Source organism: Rutidosis leptorrhynchoides, chromosome 3 (genome assembly GCF_046630445.1).
Source record: "Rutidosis leptorrhynchoides isolate AG116_Rl617_1_P2 chromosome 3, CSIRO_AGI_Rlap_v1, whole genome shotgun sequence".
NCBI classification, from domain to species: Eukaryota; Viridiplantae; Streptophyta; class Magnoliopsida; order Asterales; family Asteraceae; genus Rutidosis; species Rutidosis leptorrhynchoides.
This window is the reverse complement of record NC_092335.1, coordinates 123,568,999-123,588,815: the sequence shown is the minus strand read 5'-3', so window position 1 is coordinate 123,588,815 and position 19,817 is coordinate 123,568,999. Positions and strand designations below refer to the sequence as shown.

Below are 19,817 nucleotides of genomic sequence, written 5' to 3'. Positions count from 1 at the left end.
TCCCCCTCCGAGCCTCCCCTGCTCATGTGGTACTGGTCTGCCTCTAAGAGAGGTCAGAAGTTTGAATCCCATGGGGTGCAACATTGTACAAAAGGTTGCCTCTTTACCCTTGAATTTCACACTAGGGTGACATCCGCACATCGTGTTGCGGGAGCCATATGGGATATAGGTTTTACCACCCATATCCTCCGATTGGGCTGGTTCCCTGGGTGATTCCGTACTACTATTAGAAAAAACCATGCACTGACTGGTGTAATCTGCTCACGTGGTTGACCTCATTTGTTGCATCTTTACCATGGATAAAATCATTCATTTTAGTTCACTTTGCTAATATTTCCAAATATCAAGAAATCAATCTACATGCACAAACAAGTGGATCTATTATTTTTTACATTGAATCTTCATTAACATTACTAATTTACTAACGTAAAAAACATGAATACATATTTATAAACAAACATAATTCATATATATGTGCAAATTCCATTACACCACACAAAATTGACAGAGTTAAATCATAAACATCTGCCAAAGGTTATAACAGAATCGCTACGTGCCGCATACTTATCAACATATCTTACTAAGAGGCTAAACAATCACTCGTAAACGGACAATAGTCGTAAACTCGTAAACATTACCTTATTATCAAACAATACAAACAGACCTAATATCAGTAGTATCCAAAGTACTAATACAAACACACAAACCACTTTAAGAAAGTGGTGATCTTTGAGGTGCTCCTTTTCTTCTGTTTCCAAATGAAAAGAATTTAGGAAGGAAATCGTTGTTTTTCTTTTTCTTTCTACTTTCGACTTCGGGTTGATATGATATTCTTGAAATACCAATGCAGTTATTAGAACTTGACGAGTTTTCAAATTGCAAAGAGTCCTCAAAGATATAGTTTGAGGTGTTATGCCCGTCGTCATTGACAAATTCAGAACCATCCATACGAAATCCTTCGAATTGAGATAGGGAAAAATCCGCCACATCAAACCTACATAAAACGCTAGACAAATCTTCCCCTTGATACACCATGTGATCAACCTGGTCACGTAAACCGACAAAATAAGTCACTACTGCTACGTTCAAATCTACATATACAGGAGCACAGCTAGAAATTTAGTATCAATGAAGCAAAATTTATAATGTTTTCCTGTTTGGGTTACCCTGGAGGGCAGGTAATCCAACCATATACTCTACTGTACGCAGCCCATCATGATTACACATTGGCTGTCTCCAACCCGTCCATGGCCACCCCAAGATTCGAACATGAAACTTGTTGCAAGGATGTCAGAACCACTTGGCTACCTTGGAATGGTTATAGTATTCATGAAGCAAACTCCAATAATGTTTTTTAAGTTAATCAAAATGTTTTTTTAATGGGTCCAAATACCATCATATATGAACGTGAGCCTAATAGGGTGTCGGAATTTCAACGGGTAAACGGATTAAGGATCTCATGTTCAAGTTATTTTGTGACTGTTTCTGATCATTTTCATGACCATCTCAAGATATGTTGCTAGTAATGTTTGAACCTGAAACCTCTCACGTGAGGATATCAGGACTCAACCATATATTAGGCCATTTTGGGATGGTAATTAATAGGTTGCTGGAATTTAACCATTTTATGATAAACGTATCATTACGAACCAGAAATAATTAAAATTTTAAATTGGGTGGTTCTTTTAAGACGAAAACTGCACCTGCTCCTGTCTCCACCCTTAAACGTACCAAACATTATAATCGTCGTTTTACTAGCAAATAATGCGAAAAATCGTACTTGAAATGAAAAAGAAAAAAAAAAAGTAATGAGTGTAAATGTAAATAAGTAATGAAGTTAAAATAAAACCTTGCAAGAAAGAGAACAGAAATGGAATGGTTCTTGTAAGATTCTGTCACAAGTGAAGCATGAATTGGCAGGGCCCTTACAAGACCTACTTTGTGCCCTCTGGTTCAAAAATATGACTTTTGCACTGTTTATTGTGTATGGCTGCCAAACAACAACAGTAACGGTTATATACATCTTACAACTAATAATAATAATACTATTATTTCCATACGAAAACCATATAAGAAATTGAATTTTAATCAACTTGATGTTACAAATATAGAATAAATCCAGAAAGTACGTTATTCGTTCACATCTAACATTATTTAAAATTATCAAATAAATAAAATAGAAAAAATAACTAAATGACAACAGAAAGTTTACCTGAACAAAGGAACAGTCAATGAGCTTTTCGAGGTCGTCCAATCTAACAACATCCTGGTAGACATATCTTCTTACCTATCACATGTAACCCAACCCCCGTTAAATAACCATAATGCACCCACTTGTTTCAATACGTACATTTTTTTTGGTACACATGACAGTTGTATTATATATATTATTATTGGAGTATTATTATTAAACTCTATGAGTCCTTCTTGCTATGAATCAATGCACAACTCGTTACATATTATCACATGATAGATGAGTAAGTAATTTGTATGATATTGTATAAAAGATGTGTTAGAGCCTTGATACACAACTTGGAACGATTAGAATTTTGTAAAAAAAGAGAATAAAAGTTTGTATCTATCTAGACAATGTTTTTTCAATGAAGCACACTACCCGGGTTCAATTTCTGACTATGTCAATTCGTTCAGAAAGGGAGTATGACTAGAGGGTGTGCATGATGCGCAATTCACCCGGTACCAAGTCTCGCGTTTGGAGGTCTTGATTACACGAGGTTTACCCTTTATGGGGGAGTCAATATGCTCGTTCATAGGGGGTTTCCTCGCTACTCCGGAAAAAAAAATTATTTTAAGGATTGTTGATTACTCCTCCATGTAAAAAAATAAAAAAAAAATAAAAAAAAAATAAAAAAAAAAAAACCGTCCCCTAAGAATTTTAGTTGAAAATAGGTAATTTTTAAAAAGTTTACATTTATATTCAAGTTAAGTTTAATTAAATTTACTAAAAGAAATAGATGATTGAAAGTAATAATTGAGAGTAAATTTCAAAACATAATAATATTTTGTTCGTTATTTTATCTAAGTAGATAATTATCTTAAGATAATTATATAATAATAGTAAAATGAACAATTTTTTAAGACGGTGAACGTAAAAATATACACCTATTTATAGAGTCAAATACTCACACACACTACTATTACTAATTACTACAGTAATATTTACATTTAGATTATCTCCGGGACTTGAACTTTTATGATGGTTGAAAGACAACTCAATAAAGTAAGTTAACTCAATAGCCGTTTGATTGTCAAAAGATGAATTATTTACACGAGGAGTAAATCATTTTTTTTAGTACATAGTAGTACAGTTTACTCGTGATCAAATGGTTACAACAATGGTTTTTGTTTTGTTTTGTTTTGTTTTGTTTCGATTTTGTAATAGTTGAATTGAAGATATTCGGATACTATGAATGATTATTATTATTATTATTATTATTTATAAAAAGTAAAAAAGTGAAAAAGATGGGTCTTTTGATTAAAAAACAAAATTGACCAGTATGGAGTATTTGGTCAAACTTCTAGTTTCATTGAAAGCAACAGCTGAGAGAAACCTCTGCAGGTGAAAGCAATACCTATTTGGTCGTATCTATTTAAGATTTAAAAAAAAATTCATGAATCTAATATCAAATCTCATCTATGATCAAATCTTGTATAATTATTAAGTTGCTTCATTTTTATTTTATATAAAAAATTTTTAGAAGAAAATTAATGATTATTTTTTTTTTGAAAGGTAAGAGAAGTATTTCATTAAATGAGAAAAAAAATTACACGAGAGGGTCCAGGGACGCTAAGACCCGAGTACAGTGATGGTCTATGACAAAATGGGTTTGTGGTTAAACAAACCCCAAGCTACAAAAATTTCATATAACATACAAAATACATGAACTACTATTGCTATAATGATAAAAGCGTGTTCGGATTACTTAGCCATGTTAGCCAATCCAATTTCTTCCCACATAGACGATGTGATATCCACTCGAAAGCATTGATTTGAATGAATGAGTTTTAAGGGATAAATGTAATGTACAAGATTTTATATTTTATACGAGTACAATTTTATAGTAATTGAATTTATGATAGTGTCCTTTACTATTGTTGTATTTTGTATATAAATTGTGACTGTCGTATGATTTGTCGTTAGTGAAAGGTTAATTCCGACTTTTAACTGCTAGACATATGGCAAAATTCGGCTAACATTAGTTCATAAACTAGATGCATAATTGCAAACATAAGTAGAAAAAGACCACAAAATAAGAATTTACACGTTGAAAAAGCTTTTTTTAATACAATTCTTGATCGTTAATAGCATATACAAGGCTAATTTATTCAATCATTATGAAGTTCATAACTATAGACTAATAATAGAAATCAAAAATATTTTGAATGAGTCATGTTTTCATGATTTCGTTGTACCTGCTAGCTTCTTGCTAGTTGTATATCGTATACTTCTATATATGAAATTACTTGCCTTAAAGGCTAATCAATAAAGTTTAGAATTCGCATGAAACTAGTTAAGAATATTAATAGTAATACTAATTATTATTATAATTATAATTATAATTATAATAAATAATAAAATATACCTGAAGGATGGGATGAGAGTGATGAGTAGGAAGACAGTGAGGGCAAAAGCTTTGACAACAATCCAAACAAAAAATGTTTTTTTCATTCTTTCTTTTATGCTCATGAATCCCACATATTCCAAAGAAGCTTTCCCCTATTAATCCTTCTAACCATGCAGGCTTCATCACCATTTGTGAATTATAGAATTAATTAATTAATTATTACTTATGTCTCTCTTAACTTTACTTATCTACATATATATGTATATATATAGTGGTGAAAACATGGTGGGTAGTAAATAATATAATGTGAAATGTGACTTGGAATAGATGAGGATGAACGGTAGTCTAGGAGAGGTAGATGTGGATGAGAGTAGGGGATTATAAAATTTAATAAATGAAATGAGTGGGAAAAAACCAATACAACCCCATATGCATTGCATGGTGTGTAATTTATACTCGAGGTTCAAGAAGAAAAAAGTTGATGTCGATAGCACTTACGTATTACTGTATAATTATACAATTATCTTCTTTCATCTTATTACACCCCCTTCTTTTTATACTAGTACTATTTACAGTTTTGCTAATTGCATGGTGTGTAATAAAATATACAAGGTTTTTCACGTTAAGGCAACTAGTGAAAAGTAAATATTATCACTCGGTTGTAAGGGTCTTAATTGGATTATCTCGTGTTCGTTTGACTCTTTTTCGAATCAAAAGATATGCTCCTATTGATACTTGAATATAATACGGGGTACCTATTAGGAGAATAAATGGTAGATGTCGTAACTTGGCATCATCTTGCTATACTCACGGGGAAGAAAAACGAGCAATTTACGCTTTAAGCTAGTGTTTTACTAGCTCTACTACTATTTTTCAATGCTAGTGTATCTTAGGTGGCATTTCATTGGCTCTAGTATTCACTATTTGGGTATTTTAGCTACCGTTTCACTAGCTCTGGTATTTAGCCCTAAATGGATTAACTTTGAGTTCCTTGCAGGTCCAATTTCAACCTAGTTTAGTGTTGGGATCTAAATTCAGAGCTTAAACAAACTCCAAATTAATGTTAAAACTTGAGTAACTCGAGCTTCTTATTCAACCTTGATATAAAAACTTAGGAGCTCGCTTATACCAATATTGTTTTGTTTTTTTTTTCTTTTGGAATAGTAAATACACATAGTAAATGCACACACCATTTTTTATCACAGGGGGATCCGAAGTCACAGCCTTATCGATGATGAGTTCCCTTGATACCAGTATTGTTTTGTTGACATGGTATTAAAAACATTTTCGGTTTGGTATTTTGTGGAGCATCGTTATTTGAATTTTTTTAAGGAATATTAATTATGATGTAACGTTCTTCCCTCCTAGTACAATGGTTGTAACATTTTCATGAGCTGTAATTGGTGTGAATTATTCAAGTAGAGCCCAATAGTCATAAGTTAGCCCAAGTAGGTCACACAGCAGTCATTCATAAGAAAGTGATAGAAACTTATATTATTAGCCCAATCAGGCCCACAATACAAACTCATTCAGACTAGAGAAATAATCCACATTTATAAATGCAATTATTTGTGTTTCCATAAACTTCATCCTAGAGTGTGTTTTAAAGAGATTACTAGATTATGATAATGCAAAACACATATGATGAAAGTCGCCTGAACAGTAACTATATATGCTTAACAGAGCCTATTGGATTATGCGCTTACTTGATGAATCAACAGTTGGATTCAACTTGAGGAACTGTCAACCCATGTTCGATTCTCACTCCAAGCAGAAGTTTCCAACTTTTGATGATACTGCCAACATCAATGTGATTTGGGAAGGTCTCGGGAATTTTTCCGAACCTTCGACGGTACTGCCAACATCGTCGCGAATTGGGTTTCCTCCTAACGTGTGTGTGAGTGGCATATGATCGCGAAGTTGGTTAATTCCCCTCTGAGGTGATGCCGATATCGCCGTTAAAAAAAAGCACCCCAGTTAAAAACAAACCCAAAACAGCTACTAAGTCGAACTTTCTATCACGTTAACATCTTTTTTCTTCTTTTCTTTTCAACTTATTTCAAGTTAACGCCTTATCCGATTACCTCAATTACAAGTTGACGCGACATGATGTCATGATCTACTGATGTTTGGAAAACAATATCTTACAAATGATCATTGTATAAGAAACTACAGAGGACCAAACGCAGAAAATGTTATGTGCATACCTAGTCAACTTTCAGTCAATATATCAAACATAAATAAAAGATGGTGTATGAATAAATAATTAAGTTGACAAGTGACTTACTAAATAACCAGTTTTGTTACGTCATATCGACGGGTACATCTTGAATCTTAATTATAAGCTCTTAACAATTGCAGGAACTCAAGAGACGAATTTCTCCATTTAATCATCACCTTCTCTTTACACTTGAAAAGAACTACGCAATCAACCTGCAAATTTCAAAGTTTATCAATACTTCTTTTTGGTAACAATTCAATATCGATCAAGACTTGGCCCAACAAATTTGAATTGAGCCATTACTCTTTAAATAAGCACATAAGTTTGCTTCTAACTTTTACTGTAGTAAATATGAACCTCTATCATCATCGTCAGGATTTACCTAATAACAATGTCTTCAACACCGACTGTAAAATAATAGATATCAAGGATATAAGACGAATCGTTATAACGGTAATGAACAACGTAGATGTAATAGAATGTAATGAGTGAAATCCGTACAACTGCATAAACGAGCAAAAGTGCCTACAAGTGATACCATGCTAATCTATACAAAAATACATTTGAACCAAGTAAATATTATTACTTGTACAAGTTAATATCCCTACACCGACACAATTGACCGTCAAACGCATAGCCTTTATCATTTTTTTTACCCTCTTATAAGAGAGGTACTTCCTAATTTATCTCTACCAGATTTAAGCTAAACAGTAATACAGTATACACAATAGTGATTTTCATACTAACAAAGCATATGAATTTACAATGAACAACGAATAAACGATAATTATAATGAAGCAGAGTGGTAAACAATTTAGTCCAAAATAAAACAATCCTGCACCCACAATCATCAATTAATATCTGGTGCATCAATATGTAAAAATAGGGCATCCCTTCGCAATCCTCTATCAGAGATACTTGGGCAACAATTTGGGAGGGAGCGATAACCTTCTACGTCTGGTCTCCACTATACAACACCAGAACTCACCATTGCATTGTAACCCCACCCGAACAGATTAAAGGAAAAAAATAAATTCCAAAATCACATCATTTTTCAGAGGATGATTGGCTGTATCTAATCATACTCTGTGAAAACAGACTAATAATCAACTAGAAAAACGACATATTAGCAAATGTGAATGAATAGAGTGTAGCTAATAAAAGATGTAGATGAATGTATGACCCGTATCTGTCCACACAATAGTTCTCATCATGTGTAGTCATCAGAGGCCATTAAAATTAATGTAGGAGCTTGATTATAATCATCAATTGGAGTGGTATCATCCATATTTAGGAGGACCCTTCTCAAAATAACTCCATTGCAATCCTAAAGTTTTAGACTTTTATCAGTCAACAAATATAAGTTATCTTTTTTGCTAACGAACAGCTTACATCAATTTGAAATTGGGTTGGAGTGATTATTGGCAATTGATTGCATAAAGTACTTCTTACATACTCGTATCTGATTGGGGTGCTACTGGAGTCCATGCTTTTCGGTAATTGGGTCGGAGTGAATATTATTAAAACAGTAAAACTTGAGAATTTGGGGATTTAGGGTTTTGAAAGGGGGCACTATGTAGTCGGTGGTGGCATGGGAGAAACCCTACGGCGGCACTACTTCTTCAGGGTTTAAGCTCTATTGCTTACTTTAACAAATGATTACTTCAGAGTTCAGATTTTATTATTGGCGAAATAACTATTAACTATACCGCTTAAAAATGAGAATAAGATTGAAAAAAATAGGGACAAAATATCATGTATAGTGAGTGACTCTCGTTACGGATGACATCGGGTCGAATTTAGGTTGGGTTTAGCTAATTTCTGATGCTATCCCGGTTATTAAAACGCGTTTCAAGTTTGGACTCGGACCCATCGATTCCCCATTTAGTTACTAACTAGCGAGTAAACGGATTTCCTCACGAGTATCCGGGTCGTCATTTACTTGCGAACAATCGGGTTTACGAGTCGGGTATATGAACTTTAGTGTTATTTCGGGTATACGAGCCGGGTAATCGGCTCTAAAATCATCTCCGGACCCAGCCACGCAAAAAAATTAAAAACCATCCCATACCCGACCTGAACCCGGCTAAAAATATCAGATTTCGGTTTTCCCCATCGGGTATAGATTTTTTTATCATCACTACCTATGGTTTGTATCATAAATCATCGGTGATCCTTAAACTTTTTATTCATTATTGATGGACCATTTGGTTTACATTTTGAATCACCGATGATTTGTGAGGTGCATATTCGCAACGATCATCCTTGATATAAAAACGCATATTACATGGACTATCAGTGATTCAAATGCAAATCACAAGAACCATCATTGACAAAAAAAAAGGTACTAGGACCGGTGATTTCTAATAAAAATCACATGGACCATTCGTGATATTTTGTCAAAAATAGGATGTAAAATAATTTGTAACAAATCGATTATCAATTATATACATTATTTTTTAATTTTTCCACAAAACATAAGTTAAATTACGCTAGCTCCGATGATCTAAAAATTTGCAAATGAAACATATTCAACGATCCGCTTAATTAGATTTTTTTTGACGAAAAAAATGATAACTTTACATAAACGGAACACGTTTCCGAAAAAAACGAATTCAACAAGAAGAACAAAAAGGACCTTGGTGAGGCTCGTACCTAGAAAGCGAATACCAACGAACTATCTATATCGAGCATCACCTACCTAAGCCATTACTGTAACGACCCGACCTTTTCGACTTGTACTTATACTTATTATTTTCACGAAACTGCGTATTTTGTGCGTACTGAGCTATATTATATTCTGGGATCTTTATTTATGTTAACTACTTTCGTTAATACCTTACAACTTGATATTAAGTGTTTAATCACTTAACTTGATCCCCAAATGCTTTTACGATCGTTAGTGTCACTTGTCGTTTTTGAACGAGCTATTTACTTTGTACACGTTAAACTTTTGTCATAATTGGAATATTATGACTACGTAATACTAATTGTTATTTTTTAATGACAATTACTTGGCTTATTGGTTGCTTAATTACGCTTGGTAATTTACTAATGCACACTAGTTAGTCTTATTGGACTTTTTACCTTAATGGACTTAGGCCCACCCTACTCTAGTTAATGGACCATTCAATTAGCCCAACTTTAATGGATTTATGATCCATTAAGATGTAGGACAAAAACCCATTAAGATGAGCCAACATACTAGCATTTCTGTTAACCATTACTACAAATGTTGCATGGAATCCTAACAATAAGCACTACCTTTAGACCACCACTAACCAAAAAGCAAAAAGTTTGAAATGTCCCGTTCATATAGATTATAAACGTTCCATATTAATTAATTTCGTTGCGAGGTTTTGACCTCTATATGAGACGTTTTTCAAAGACTGCATTCGATTTTAAAACAAACCATAACCTTTAAAATATTACGACGATTATCAAATAATGATAATCTAAAATATAGCATTTTCACACGACCATTACATAATGGTTTACAATAATATTACACAACAATATATGTCTTCGAATGCAGTTTTTAAACAATATTATACAAGCATGCTGACTCCAACTCTTGTCAATAAATTAGCATGCAACAGCGGAAGCTCTTAATAATCACCTGAGAATAAACATGATTTAAACGTCAATAAAAATGTTGGTGAGTTATAGGTTTAACCTATATATTTATCAATTCGTAATAATAGACCACAAGATTTCATATTTCCATTTCTCATAAACAACATGTAATCTGCATAAAAATTATTCATATGATGAACACCTGGTAACCGACATTAACAAATGCATCTAGAATATCCCAATATACAGGTACACTCATCTGTATATAAAATCGAAGTACTAAAGCATCCATAACATGGATGGGGTTCGTTAGGCCCATAGATCTATCTTCAGGATTCGCGTCAATTTGGGGGTCTGTTCCCAAATTCTTAGGCTACCAAGCTGAAAGGGTGATATCCGGTATAATGATTCAATCATAGAATATAGTTTCAAGTACTTGTGTCTATTTTGTAAAACATTTACTCCCTCCGTCCCATATTAATAGTCCACTATTCTATTTTGGGATGTCCCAAATTAATAGTCCATTTCCATAAATAGAAAAGAATAAGAAACTTAAGTTCTATTATGCCCCTAATGTATGTGGATATGATTAAAGGAGAAAGAAAAGGTAAGGGTAAAACTGGAAAGTAAACAGAAAGTACAGTACTTTTATGACATTTTCTTAAACTATGTGTTTTTTGTCTGTGGACTATTAATATGGGCGGAGGGAGTATAAAACTGCATGTATTTTCATCCCAAAAATATTAGATTTTATAAGTGAGACTATAACTCACTTTCACAGATTTTTTCCTTCGTCGAAAATAAGGCTTGGCCACGGGTCGATTCACGAACCTATAACAATTATATACATATATATTAAAGTATGATCGAAATATATTTACAATATATTTTATTATGTTTTAACGATTTAAGTTTGTTAAGTTAGCAGTCCAACGTTAGTAATCTACAACTAGTTGTTCACAGTTAGATGTACATAAATAAATCAATATATATTATCTCAAATCAATTCACTACCCAGTGTATACATGAAATGACCCGTCCTAATCCATCTGGACGAATACATTACATTTGGTTACATCGCGAGGTACTTGACCTCTATATGAAACATTTTACAAACATTGCATTCGTTTTTAAAAGACAAACTTCTTTACATCGAAAATTGACGGCATGCATACCATTTCATAATATATATTCAACTATAATTGACTTAATAATAATCTTGATGAACTCAACGACTCGAATGCAATGTATTTCGAAATATGCCATGAATGACTCCAAATAATATCTCTAAAATGAGCAAATGCACAGCGGAAGATTTTCTTAATACCTAAGAATAAACATGCTTTAAAGTGTCAACCAAAAGGTTGGTGAGCTCATTATTTTATCATAATCATTCATTTCCATCATTTTAATAGACCACAAGATTTCATTTATTCAATAATCATACACTCGCAAGTGTTTAAAATTCATTCATATGGATTGAACATCTGGTAACCGACATTAACAAGATGCATATAAGAATATCCCCTATCATTCCGGGACATCCATCGGACATGATAAAAAAACATCGAAGTACTAAAGCATCCGCTACAACGGATGGGGTTTGTTGGGCCCAATAGATCTATCTTTTGGATTCGCGTCAATTAGTAGATTGGTTTACTAATTCTTAGGCTACCAAGCAAAAGGGGCATATTCGGCTTCGATCATTCAACCATATAATGTAGTTTCAATTACTTGTGTCTATTTTGTAAAACAGTTATAAAAAACAGCGCATGTATTCTCAGTCCCAAAAATATATATTGTAAAAGCATTTAAAAAGGGAGTAATGAAACTCACAATACTGTATTTCGTAGTAAAAATACATATGACGTCATTGAACAAGTGTAGGGTTGGCCTCGGATTCACGAACCTATATCATTCATATATATATTAACACACATAATCGTAATCGAACAATTTTGTATATTATATTTTTTTTTATATATTATATATATTTGTGTATATACATTTATAATGACCAATATTTATATAGTTATATTAATATATATTTGGTTAATATTATATTAAAAATACTTAATTTATTATATATGAATATCTATATAAAAATGTTAATAATAAAAATTTATATTAGGATTTATATATGATGACAACATATATTTATATATTAATTGTTACATTTTATATATAGCTTAGTTACTATCATTTTTAATAAAAATATAGTGATATGTAATATTAATATTATTGTAATGTATTTTTATGTAAAAATATCTATTTGTCATAATATTAATAATGATAAGTATGATAATAATAGTGATGGTAATAATAGTAATAATAATAGTAGTAGTAATGTTTATCTTAGTATAAATGGTAGTTTTAGTAAAAAGATAATTTACTTTAATAATATAATGATAATAATAACAGTGTTAATAATAATAATAATAATAATAATAATAATAATATAATAATAATAATAATAATAATAATAATAATAATAATAATAATAATAATAATAATAATAATAATAATAATACTTATATCTATTGTTAACAATATTAATTATAATACTTTAAATAATTATAACACTAGTATTATTAACAATAACTAATAATAACAATAATAATATTAACAATCAATAATAATAATAATAATAATAATAATAATAATAATATTAATAATAATGAAAATGATAATAATAATAATAATAATAATAATAATAATAATAATAATAATAATAATAATAATAATAATAATAATAATAAAAAAAAATTTTGATATTAAAAACTACCTTATTGAGTTTCAAAAAAAAATTACAGCCCAAGTATAGGCTCGAACCCACGACCACCAGCTAACAAGACAACTCCCTTAACCATTCATCTGATCATGTTTTTCTGATGTAAACCCAAACCTGTTTAAATTTAACCCGACTATTAACCATAAGGACGAATACAATAACATATGATTTCATCGCGAGGTATTGACCTCTATATGCGACATTTTTCAAAAACTGCATTCGTTTTTACAATACAAACCATAGCTTTTATTACAAATACAAGGTTTAAACAACTTAATAATGATTATCGTTTAGCGATAATCTTAGACTTACAAACTTTACATGTGATAATAACAATACGACTTCCAACATATTTTACATTACAAATCCTCCGATATGCAGTTTTATTTTTGACACAAATATGCATACTCAAGATCTTGCTTAAATTCAACATGTTGCAGCGGAAGCTTTTAGTTATCGACTGAGAATAAACATGCTTAAAACGTCAACATAAAGTTGGTGAGATATAGGTTTAATGCCGGCAGCGTTATAAATATAGACCACAAGATTTCATATATAAACGTTTTAATAAAAATATTCTAAGTTGTTGAGCACTTGATAACCATACTTAACATTTAATCAACGTCGCATATTCCCTTTATTATGAAATCTTACTACACCGTATCAAGTGTAGTTACCGAAACTAAGTACTGTGCAACCGTTGAATACTGGTCGTCCAGTCCGGTTGGGGTTGTCAGGCCCGATAGATCTATCAACAGGATTCGCGTTTACAATACCTCATGTAAATAATAGTTACCAAGTTACAGGAAAGTATGCCAGTGGTACAACTCAACGTAGAATATATATTTTTAATCACTTGTGTCCATAACGTAAATCATAAAATGCATTTATTCTCATCCCGAAATATTTAGAGTTTAAAAGTGGGACTATATACTCACCTTTTCCTTGAAGGTATTTAACTCGACTTGGTCTCCGATAGATATCACGAACCTAACCATATATATAATATATCAACATATTTTCTTTTCAAGTAATCGTCACATATATATATATATATATATATATATATATACTTATAATACTTTTAATATTTTCTTAGTCCGTAGTTAGCAGTCTGTTGTTAATGGTCCACAATTAGTTGCTCAATAAAATAAATAAAGACCCCATCGTATTCGTATTGATCAGAATTAATCTCAACCCATGGTACCATGTTGTCAAATGACGTGTTGCGTACATAAAGTACCGTGTTGTCAGATGACGTGTTGCGTACAATCATGAGGTCTTATGATTAATCTTCTCGTGTTGTTCACGGGTGGTCCTGGAATATATAAAATCAAATCATAAGTAAATATATATTAAATATTATGTTAATTAGCCAAGATATGATTAATCCGATTTTGTCATAATATGATATATTACAGGTTTTGAAGTGTTTTAAAAATCAAATTAGAAGGATCTATTTAGTTTGCGAACAGGTTTGAAATCATTCAAACTATGTTCTTGTTGTTAAAAATTTTATAACACAAAATAAGATAGCTATATAAATATGAATCGAATAAGATTATGGATAAGGTTACTACCTCAAGTTACTTGGATAAAGCTACTGGAAAAGATAGAAAATAATCTTGATCAAACTTTCTTATGATGATTATAGGTTGTTCATGAAGCTAGTTCTTCATGAGTATTTGCTGAGATTGTGAAGAACACTTAGAGTTCCTAAGAGTGTGTTTTTTTTTTTTTTTGGTTAGAGAAAGATGGTTGTAAGAATGAAATGAAAAACCAAGGTGATGGTGATACTTATAGGACAGTCTGGTTGTTGAGGGAACAAGGACAAATTATTGTGTTGAATTTTTGAGTAATAATGTATGCTAGCTTACAAATAAGATTCCCTCTTATTTAGGGCAGATCTAAAGCTGATAAGGATATTGATTTGATGTGTATTTACTAATAGTAAATACGTATGGATGATGAGTATGATACGGTAAAAGAAGCTCAAAATCGGGCTTTTATTTTGGACCCCGCCAGGGGTTGCCACCCCTTGGACCCCGCTTATCGGGGGCGCTGCCCCCGAACCCCCGTCATAATCAAGATAAGTTCAAACAAGTGTGCACTCCACACTTCCCCAAACTTGTTCGATATTTATCAAGATTATTTTTGTTACAAATTAATCCTATTACACTTAAATCATATTGGTGACATAAATCACAACACATTATAGATTGTAAGTATATATGTCAAAGAACGTTACATATAGTTATCGTTTTGAAAACTTAAGTTAGTGGTCTCAAAGTATACTTATAACTCATTGTTGTTAGTTCACAATGAAACGTTAAACCATCCTTAAATTATGTTAAATATGTATAGATATGTACATATACATAATCGTATAATTATCGTGTGTTATATAGTTCGTGATATCATCGGTCAAATTGGACGGTCAAACGTTGTGTAAAACTCTTTTCAAAAATATAAGTCTGAACAGTTTGGATTGCTTATCATGTTGGTAAGGTTTAATTTATGTAAATATTAATCTCATAAGTATAGAACGATCGGAAAATTCCGGGTCGTTACAAGTTAGAAGGATTAACTTTGTTTGCGAACAAGTTTAGAGTTAACTAAACTATGTTCTATTGATTACATGTTATAATCTTCGAATAAAATAGTTATATATATATGAATCGAATGATGTTATGAACATCATTACTACCTCAAGTTTAGTATGTAAACCTACTGGAAGTGACAAAAATTGATCTAGCTTCAAAGAATTCTTGGATGGCTTGAAAGTTCTTGAAGTAGAATCATGACACGAAAACAAGTTCAAGTAAGATTATCACTCGAATTAAGATAGTTTATAGTTATAGAAATTGAATCAAAGTTTAGATATGAATATTACCTTGAATAAGAAAGATAACCTACTATAATTAACAAAGGTTTCTTGATCTTAGATGATTACTTGGAATGGATTTGCAAGATTGAAAGTAAACTAGCAAACTTGAAAGGATTTTCGAAGTGTTCTTGAAGTGTTCTTCCTATGATGATTATAGCTTGATTCTTGAAGTAATTTTTGATGAATATGATGATTAGTTTATTGGAAATTTCGTTTCTAAGAGTGTGTGTGTGTGTGTGTGTGTGTGTGTTTAGAGATAATTAGAAAGAGAATTGGAAGTGAAATGGATTGATTGGTGAGTGGTGAATGGTGAGTGGTGAGTGGGGTTAAAAGGAATTCTAGTTAGTTGACTAGTTCATGGTAGAAGTTAAATTTGATTAGTCATGCATGACATAATCAAGAGTGGAATCCCATGCTAGTTCTTATTGGTATATACCCATAGTAAGTACGTCTAGAAGCTGTGTATAATACGGGTACGAATACGAAATGACTACGAGTAGAATTGTTGATTAAAATGAATGGAAATGTAATTATAAGCATTTTTTCTAAGTAGAAGTACTTTGATATGTGTCTTGAAGTCTTTCAAAAGTGTACTAATACATCTTAATACACTACATGTATATTCATTTTAATTGAGTCGTTAAGTCAACGTTAGTCGTTACATGTAAGTGTTGTTTTTGAAAGCTTTAAGTTAACGATCTCATTTAATGTTGTTGAAAGCTTTAAATCAAATTTTAACACATATTAACCCCGCCAGGGGTTGCCACCCCTTGGACCCCGCTATCGGGGGCGCTGCTGTAGTGACCCGAACTTTTTCATGTTTATATATATTAATTGAGATTGATATTTACATGATTAAATGTTTCCAACATGTTAAGCAATCAAACTTGTTAAGACTTGATTAATTGAAATATGTTTCATATAGACAATTGACCACCCAAGTTGACCGGTGATTCACGAACGTTAAAACTTGTAAAAACTATATGATGACATATATATGGATATATATATAGTTAACATGATACTATGATAAGTAAACATATCATTAAGTATATTAACAATGAACTACATATGTAAAAACAAGACTACTAACTTAATGATTTTTAAACGAGACATATATGTAACGATTATCGTTGTAAAGACATTTAATGTATATATATCATATTAAGAGATATTCATACATGATAATATCATGATAATATAATAATTTAAAATCTCATTTGATATTATAAACATTGGGTTAACAACATTTAACAAGATCGTTAACCTAAAGGTTTCAAAACAACACTTACATGTAACGACTAACGATGACTTAACGACTCAGTTAAAATGTATATACATGTAGTGTTTTAATATGTATTTATACACTTTTGAAAGACTTCAATACACTTATCAAAATACTTCTACTTAACAAAAATGCTTACAATTACATCCTCGTTCAGTTTCATCAACAATTCTACTCGTATGCACCCGTATTCGTACTCGTACAATACACAGCTTTTAGATGTATGTACTATTGGTATATACAATCCAATGATCAGCTCTTAGCAGCCCATGTGAGTCACCTAACACATGTGGAAACCATCATTTGGCAACTAGCATGAAATATCTCATAAAATTACAAAAATATGAGTAATCATTCATGACTTATTTACATGAAAACAAAATTACATATCCTTTATATCTAATCCATACACCAACGACCAAAAACACCTACAAACACTTTCATTCTTCAATTTTCTTCATCTAATTGATCTCTCTCAAGTTCTATCTTCAAGTTCTAAGTGTTCTTCATAAATTCCAAAAGTTCTAGTTTCATAAAATCAAGAATACTTTCAAGTTTGCAAGCTCACTTCCAATCTTGTAAGGTGATCATCCAACCTCAAGAAATCTTTATTTCTTACAGTAGGTTATCATTCTAATACAAGGTAATAATCATATTCAAACTTTGGTTCAATTTCTATAACTATAACAATCTTATTTCAAGTGATGATCTTACTTGAACTTGTTTTCGTGTCATGATTCTGCTTCAAGAACTTCGAGCCATCCAAGGATCCATGGAAGCTAGATCCATTTTTCTCTTTTCCAGTAGGTTTATCCAAGGAACTTAAGGTAGTAATGATGTTCATAACATCATTCGATTCATACATATAAAGCTATCTTATTCGAAGGTTTAAACTTGTAATCACTAGAACATAGTTTAGTTAATTCTAAACTTGTTCGCAAACAAAAGTTAATCCTTCTAACTTGACTTTTAAAATCAACTAAACACATGTTCTATATCTATATGATATGCTAACTTAATGATTTAAAACCTGGAAACACGAAAAACACCGTAAAACCGGATTTACGCCGTCGTAGTAACACTGCGGGCTGTTTTGGGTTAGTTAATTAAAAACTATGATAAACTTTGATTTTAAAGTTGTTATTCTGAGAAAATGATTTTTATTATAAACATGAAACTATATCCAAAAATTATGATTAAACTCAAAGTGGAAGTATGTTTTCTAAAATGGTCATCTAGACGTCGTTCTTTCGACTGAAATGACTACCTTTACAAAAACGACTTGTAACTTATTTTTCCGACTATAAACCTATACTTTTCTGTTTAGATTCATAAAATAGAGTTCAATATGAAACCATATCAATTTGATTCACTCAAAACGGATTTAAAATGAAGAAGTTATGGGTAAAACAAGATTGGATAATTTTTCTCATTTTAGCTACGTGAAAATTGGTAACAAATCTATTCCAACCATAACTTAATCAACTTGTATTGTATATTATGTAATCTTGAGATACCATAGACACGTATACAATATTTCGACCTATCATGTCGACACATCTATATATATTTCGGAACAACCATAGACACTCTATATGTGAATGTTGGAGTTAGCTATACAGGGTTGAGGTTGATTCCAAAATATATATAGTTTGAGTTGTGATCAATACTGAGATACGTATACACTGGGTCGTGGATTGATTCAAGATAATATTTATCGATTTATTTCTGTACATCTAACTGTGGACAACTAGTTGTAGGTTACTAACGAGGACAGCTGACTTAATAAACTTAAAACATCAAAATATATTAAAAGTGTTGTAAATATATTTTGAACATACTTTGATATATATGTATATATTGTTATAGGTTCGTGAATCAACCAGTGGCCAAATCTTACTTCCCGACGAAGTAAAAATCTGTGAAAGTGAGTTATAGTCCCACTTTTAAAATCTAATATTTTTGGGATGAGAATACATGCAGGTTTTATAAATGATTTACAAAATAGACACAAGTACGTGAAACTACATTCTATGGTTGAATTATCGAAATCGAATATGCCCCTTTTTATTAAGTCTGGTAATCTAAGAATTAGGGAACAGACACCCTAATTGACGCGAATCCTAAAGATAGATCTATCGGGCCCAACAAGCCCCATCCAAAGTACCGGATGCTTTAGTACTTCGAAATTTATATCATATCCGAAGGGTGTCCCGGAATGATGGGGATATTCTTATATATGCATCTTGTTAATGTCGGTTACCAGGTGTTCACCATATGAATGATTTTTATCTCTATGTATGGGATGTGTATTGAAATATGAAATCTTGTGGTCTATTGTTACGATTTGATATATATAGGTTAAACCTATAACTCACCAACATTTTTGTTGACGTTTAAAGCATGTTTATTCTCAGGTGAATATTAAGAGCTTCCGCTGTTGCATACTAAAATAAGGACAAGATTTGGAGTCC

General features: G+C 31.5%; 1 protein-coding gene across 1 annotated transcript; it reads right to left on the bottom strand.

The window, feature by feature from the left end:
* Nucleotides 1-644: 644 nt before the first annotated feature.
* On the bottom strand, nt 645-4,772 carry LOC139896762 (protein RGF1 INDUCIBLE TRANSCRIPTION FACTOR 1). Its single transcript, XM_071879399.1, has 4 exons — nt 4,602-4,772; nt 2,213-2,287; nt 1,850-1,990; nt 645-1,044 (listed from the first exon to the last, which is right to left on the bottom strand). Exons 1-4 carry the CDS (start codon nt 4,770-4,772, stop codon nt 712-714), a joined length of 720 nt encoding a protein of 239 aa, XP_071735500.1. The 3' UTR covers nt 645-711.
* Between the last annotated feature and the right edge of the window lie 15,045 nt (nt 4,773-19,817).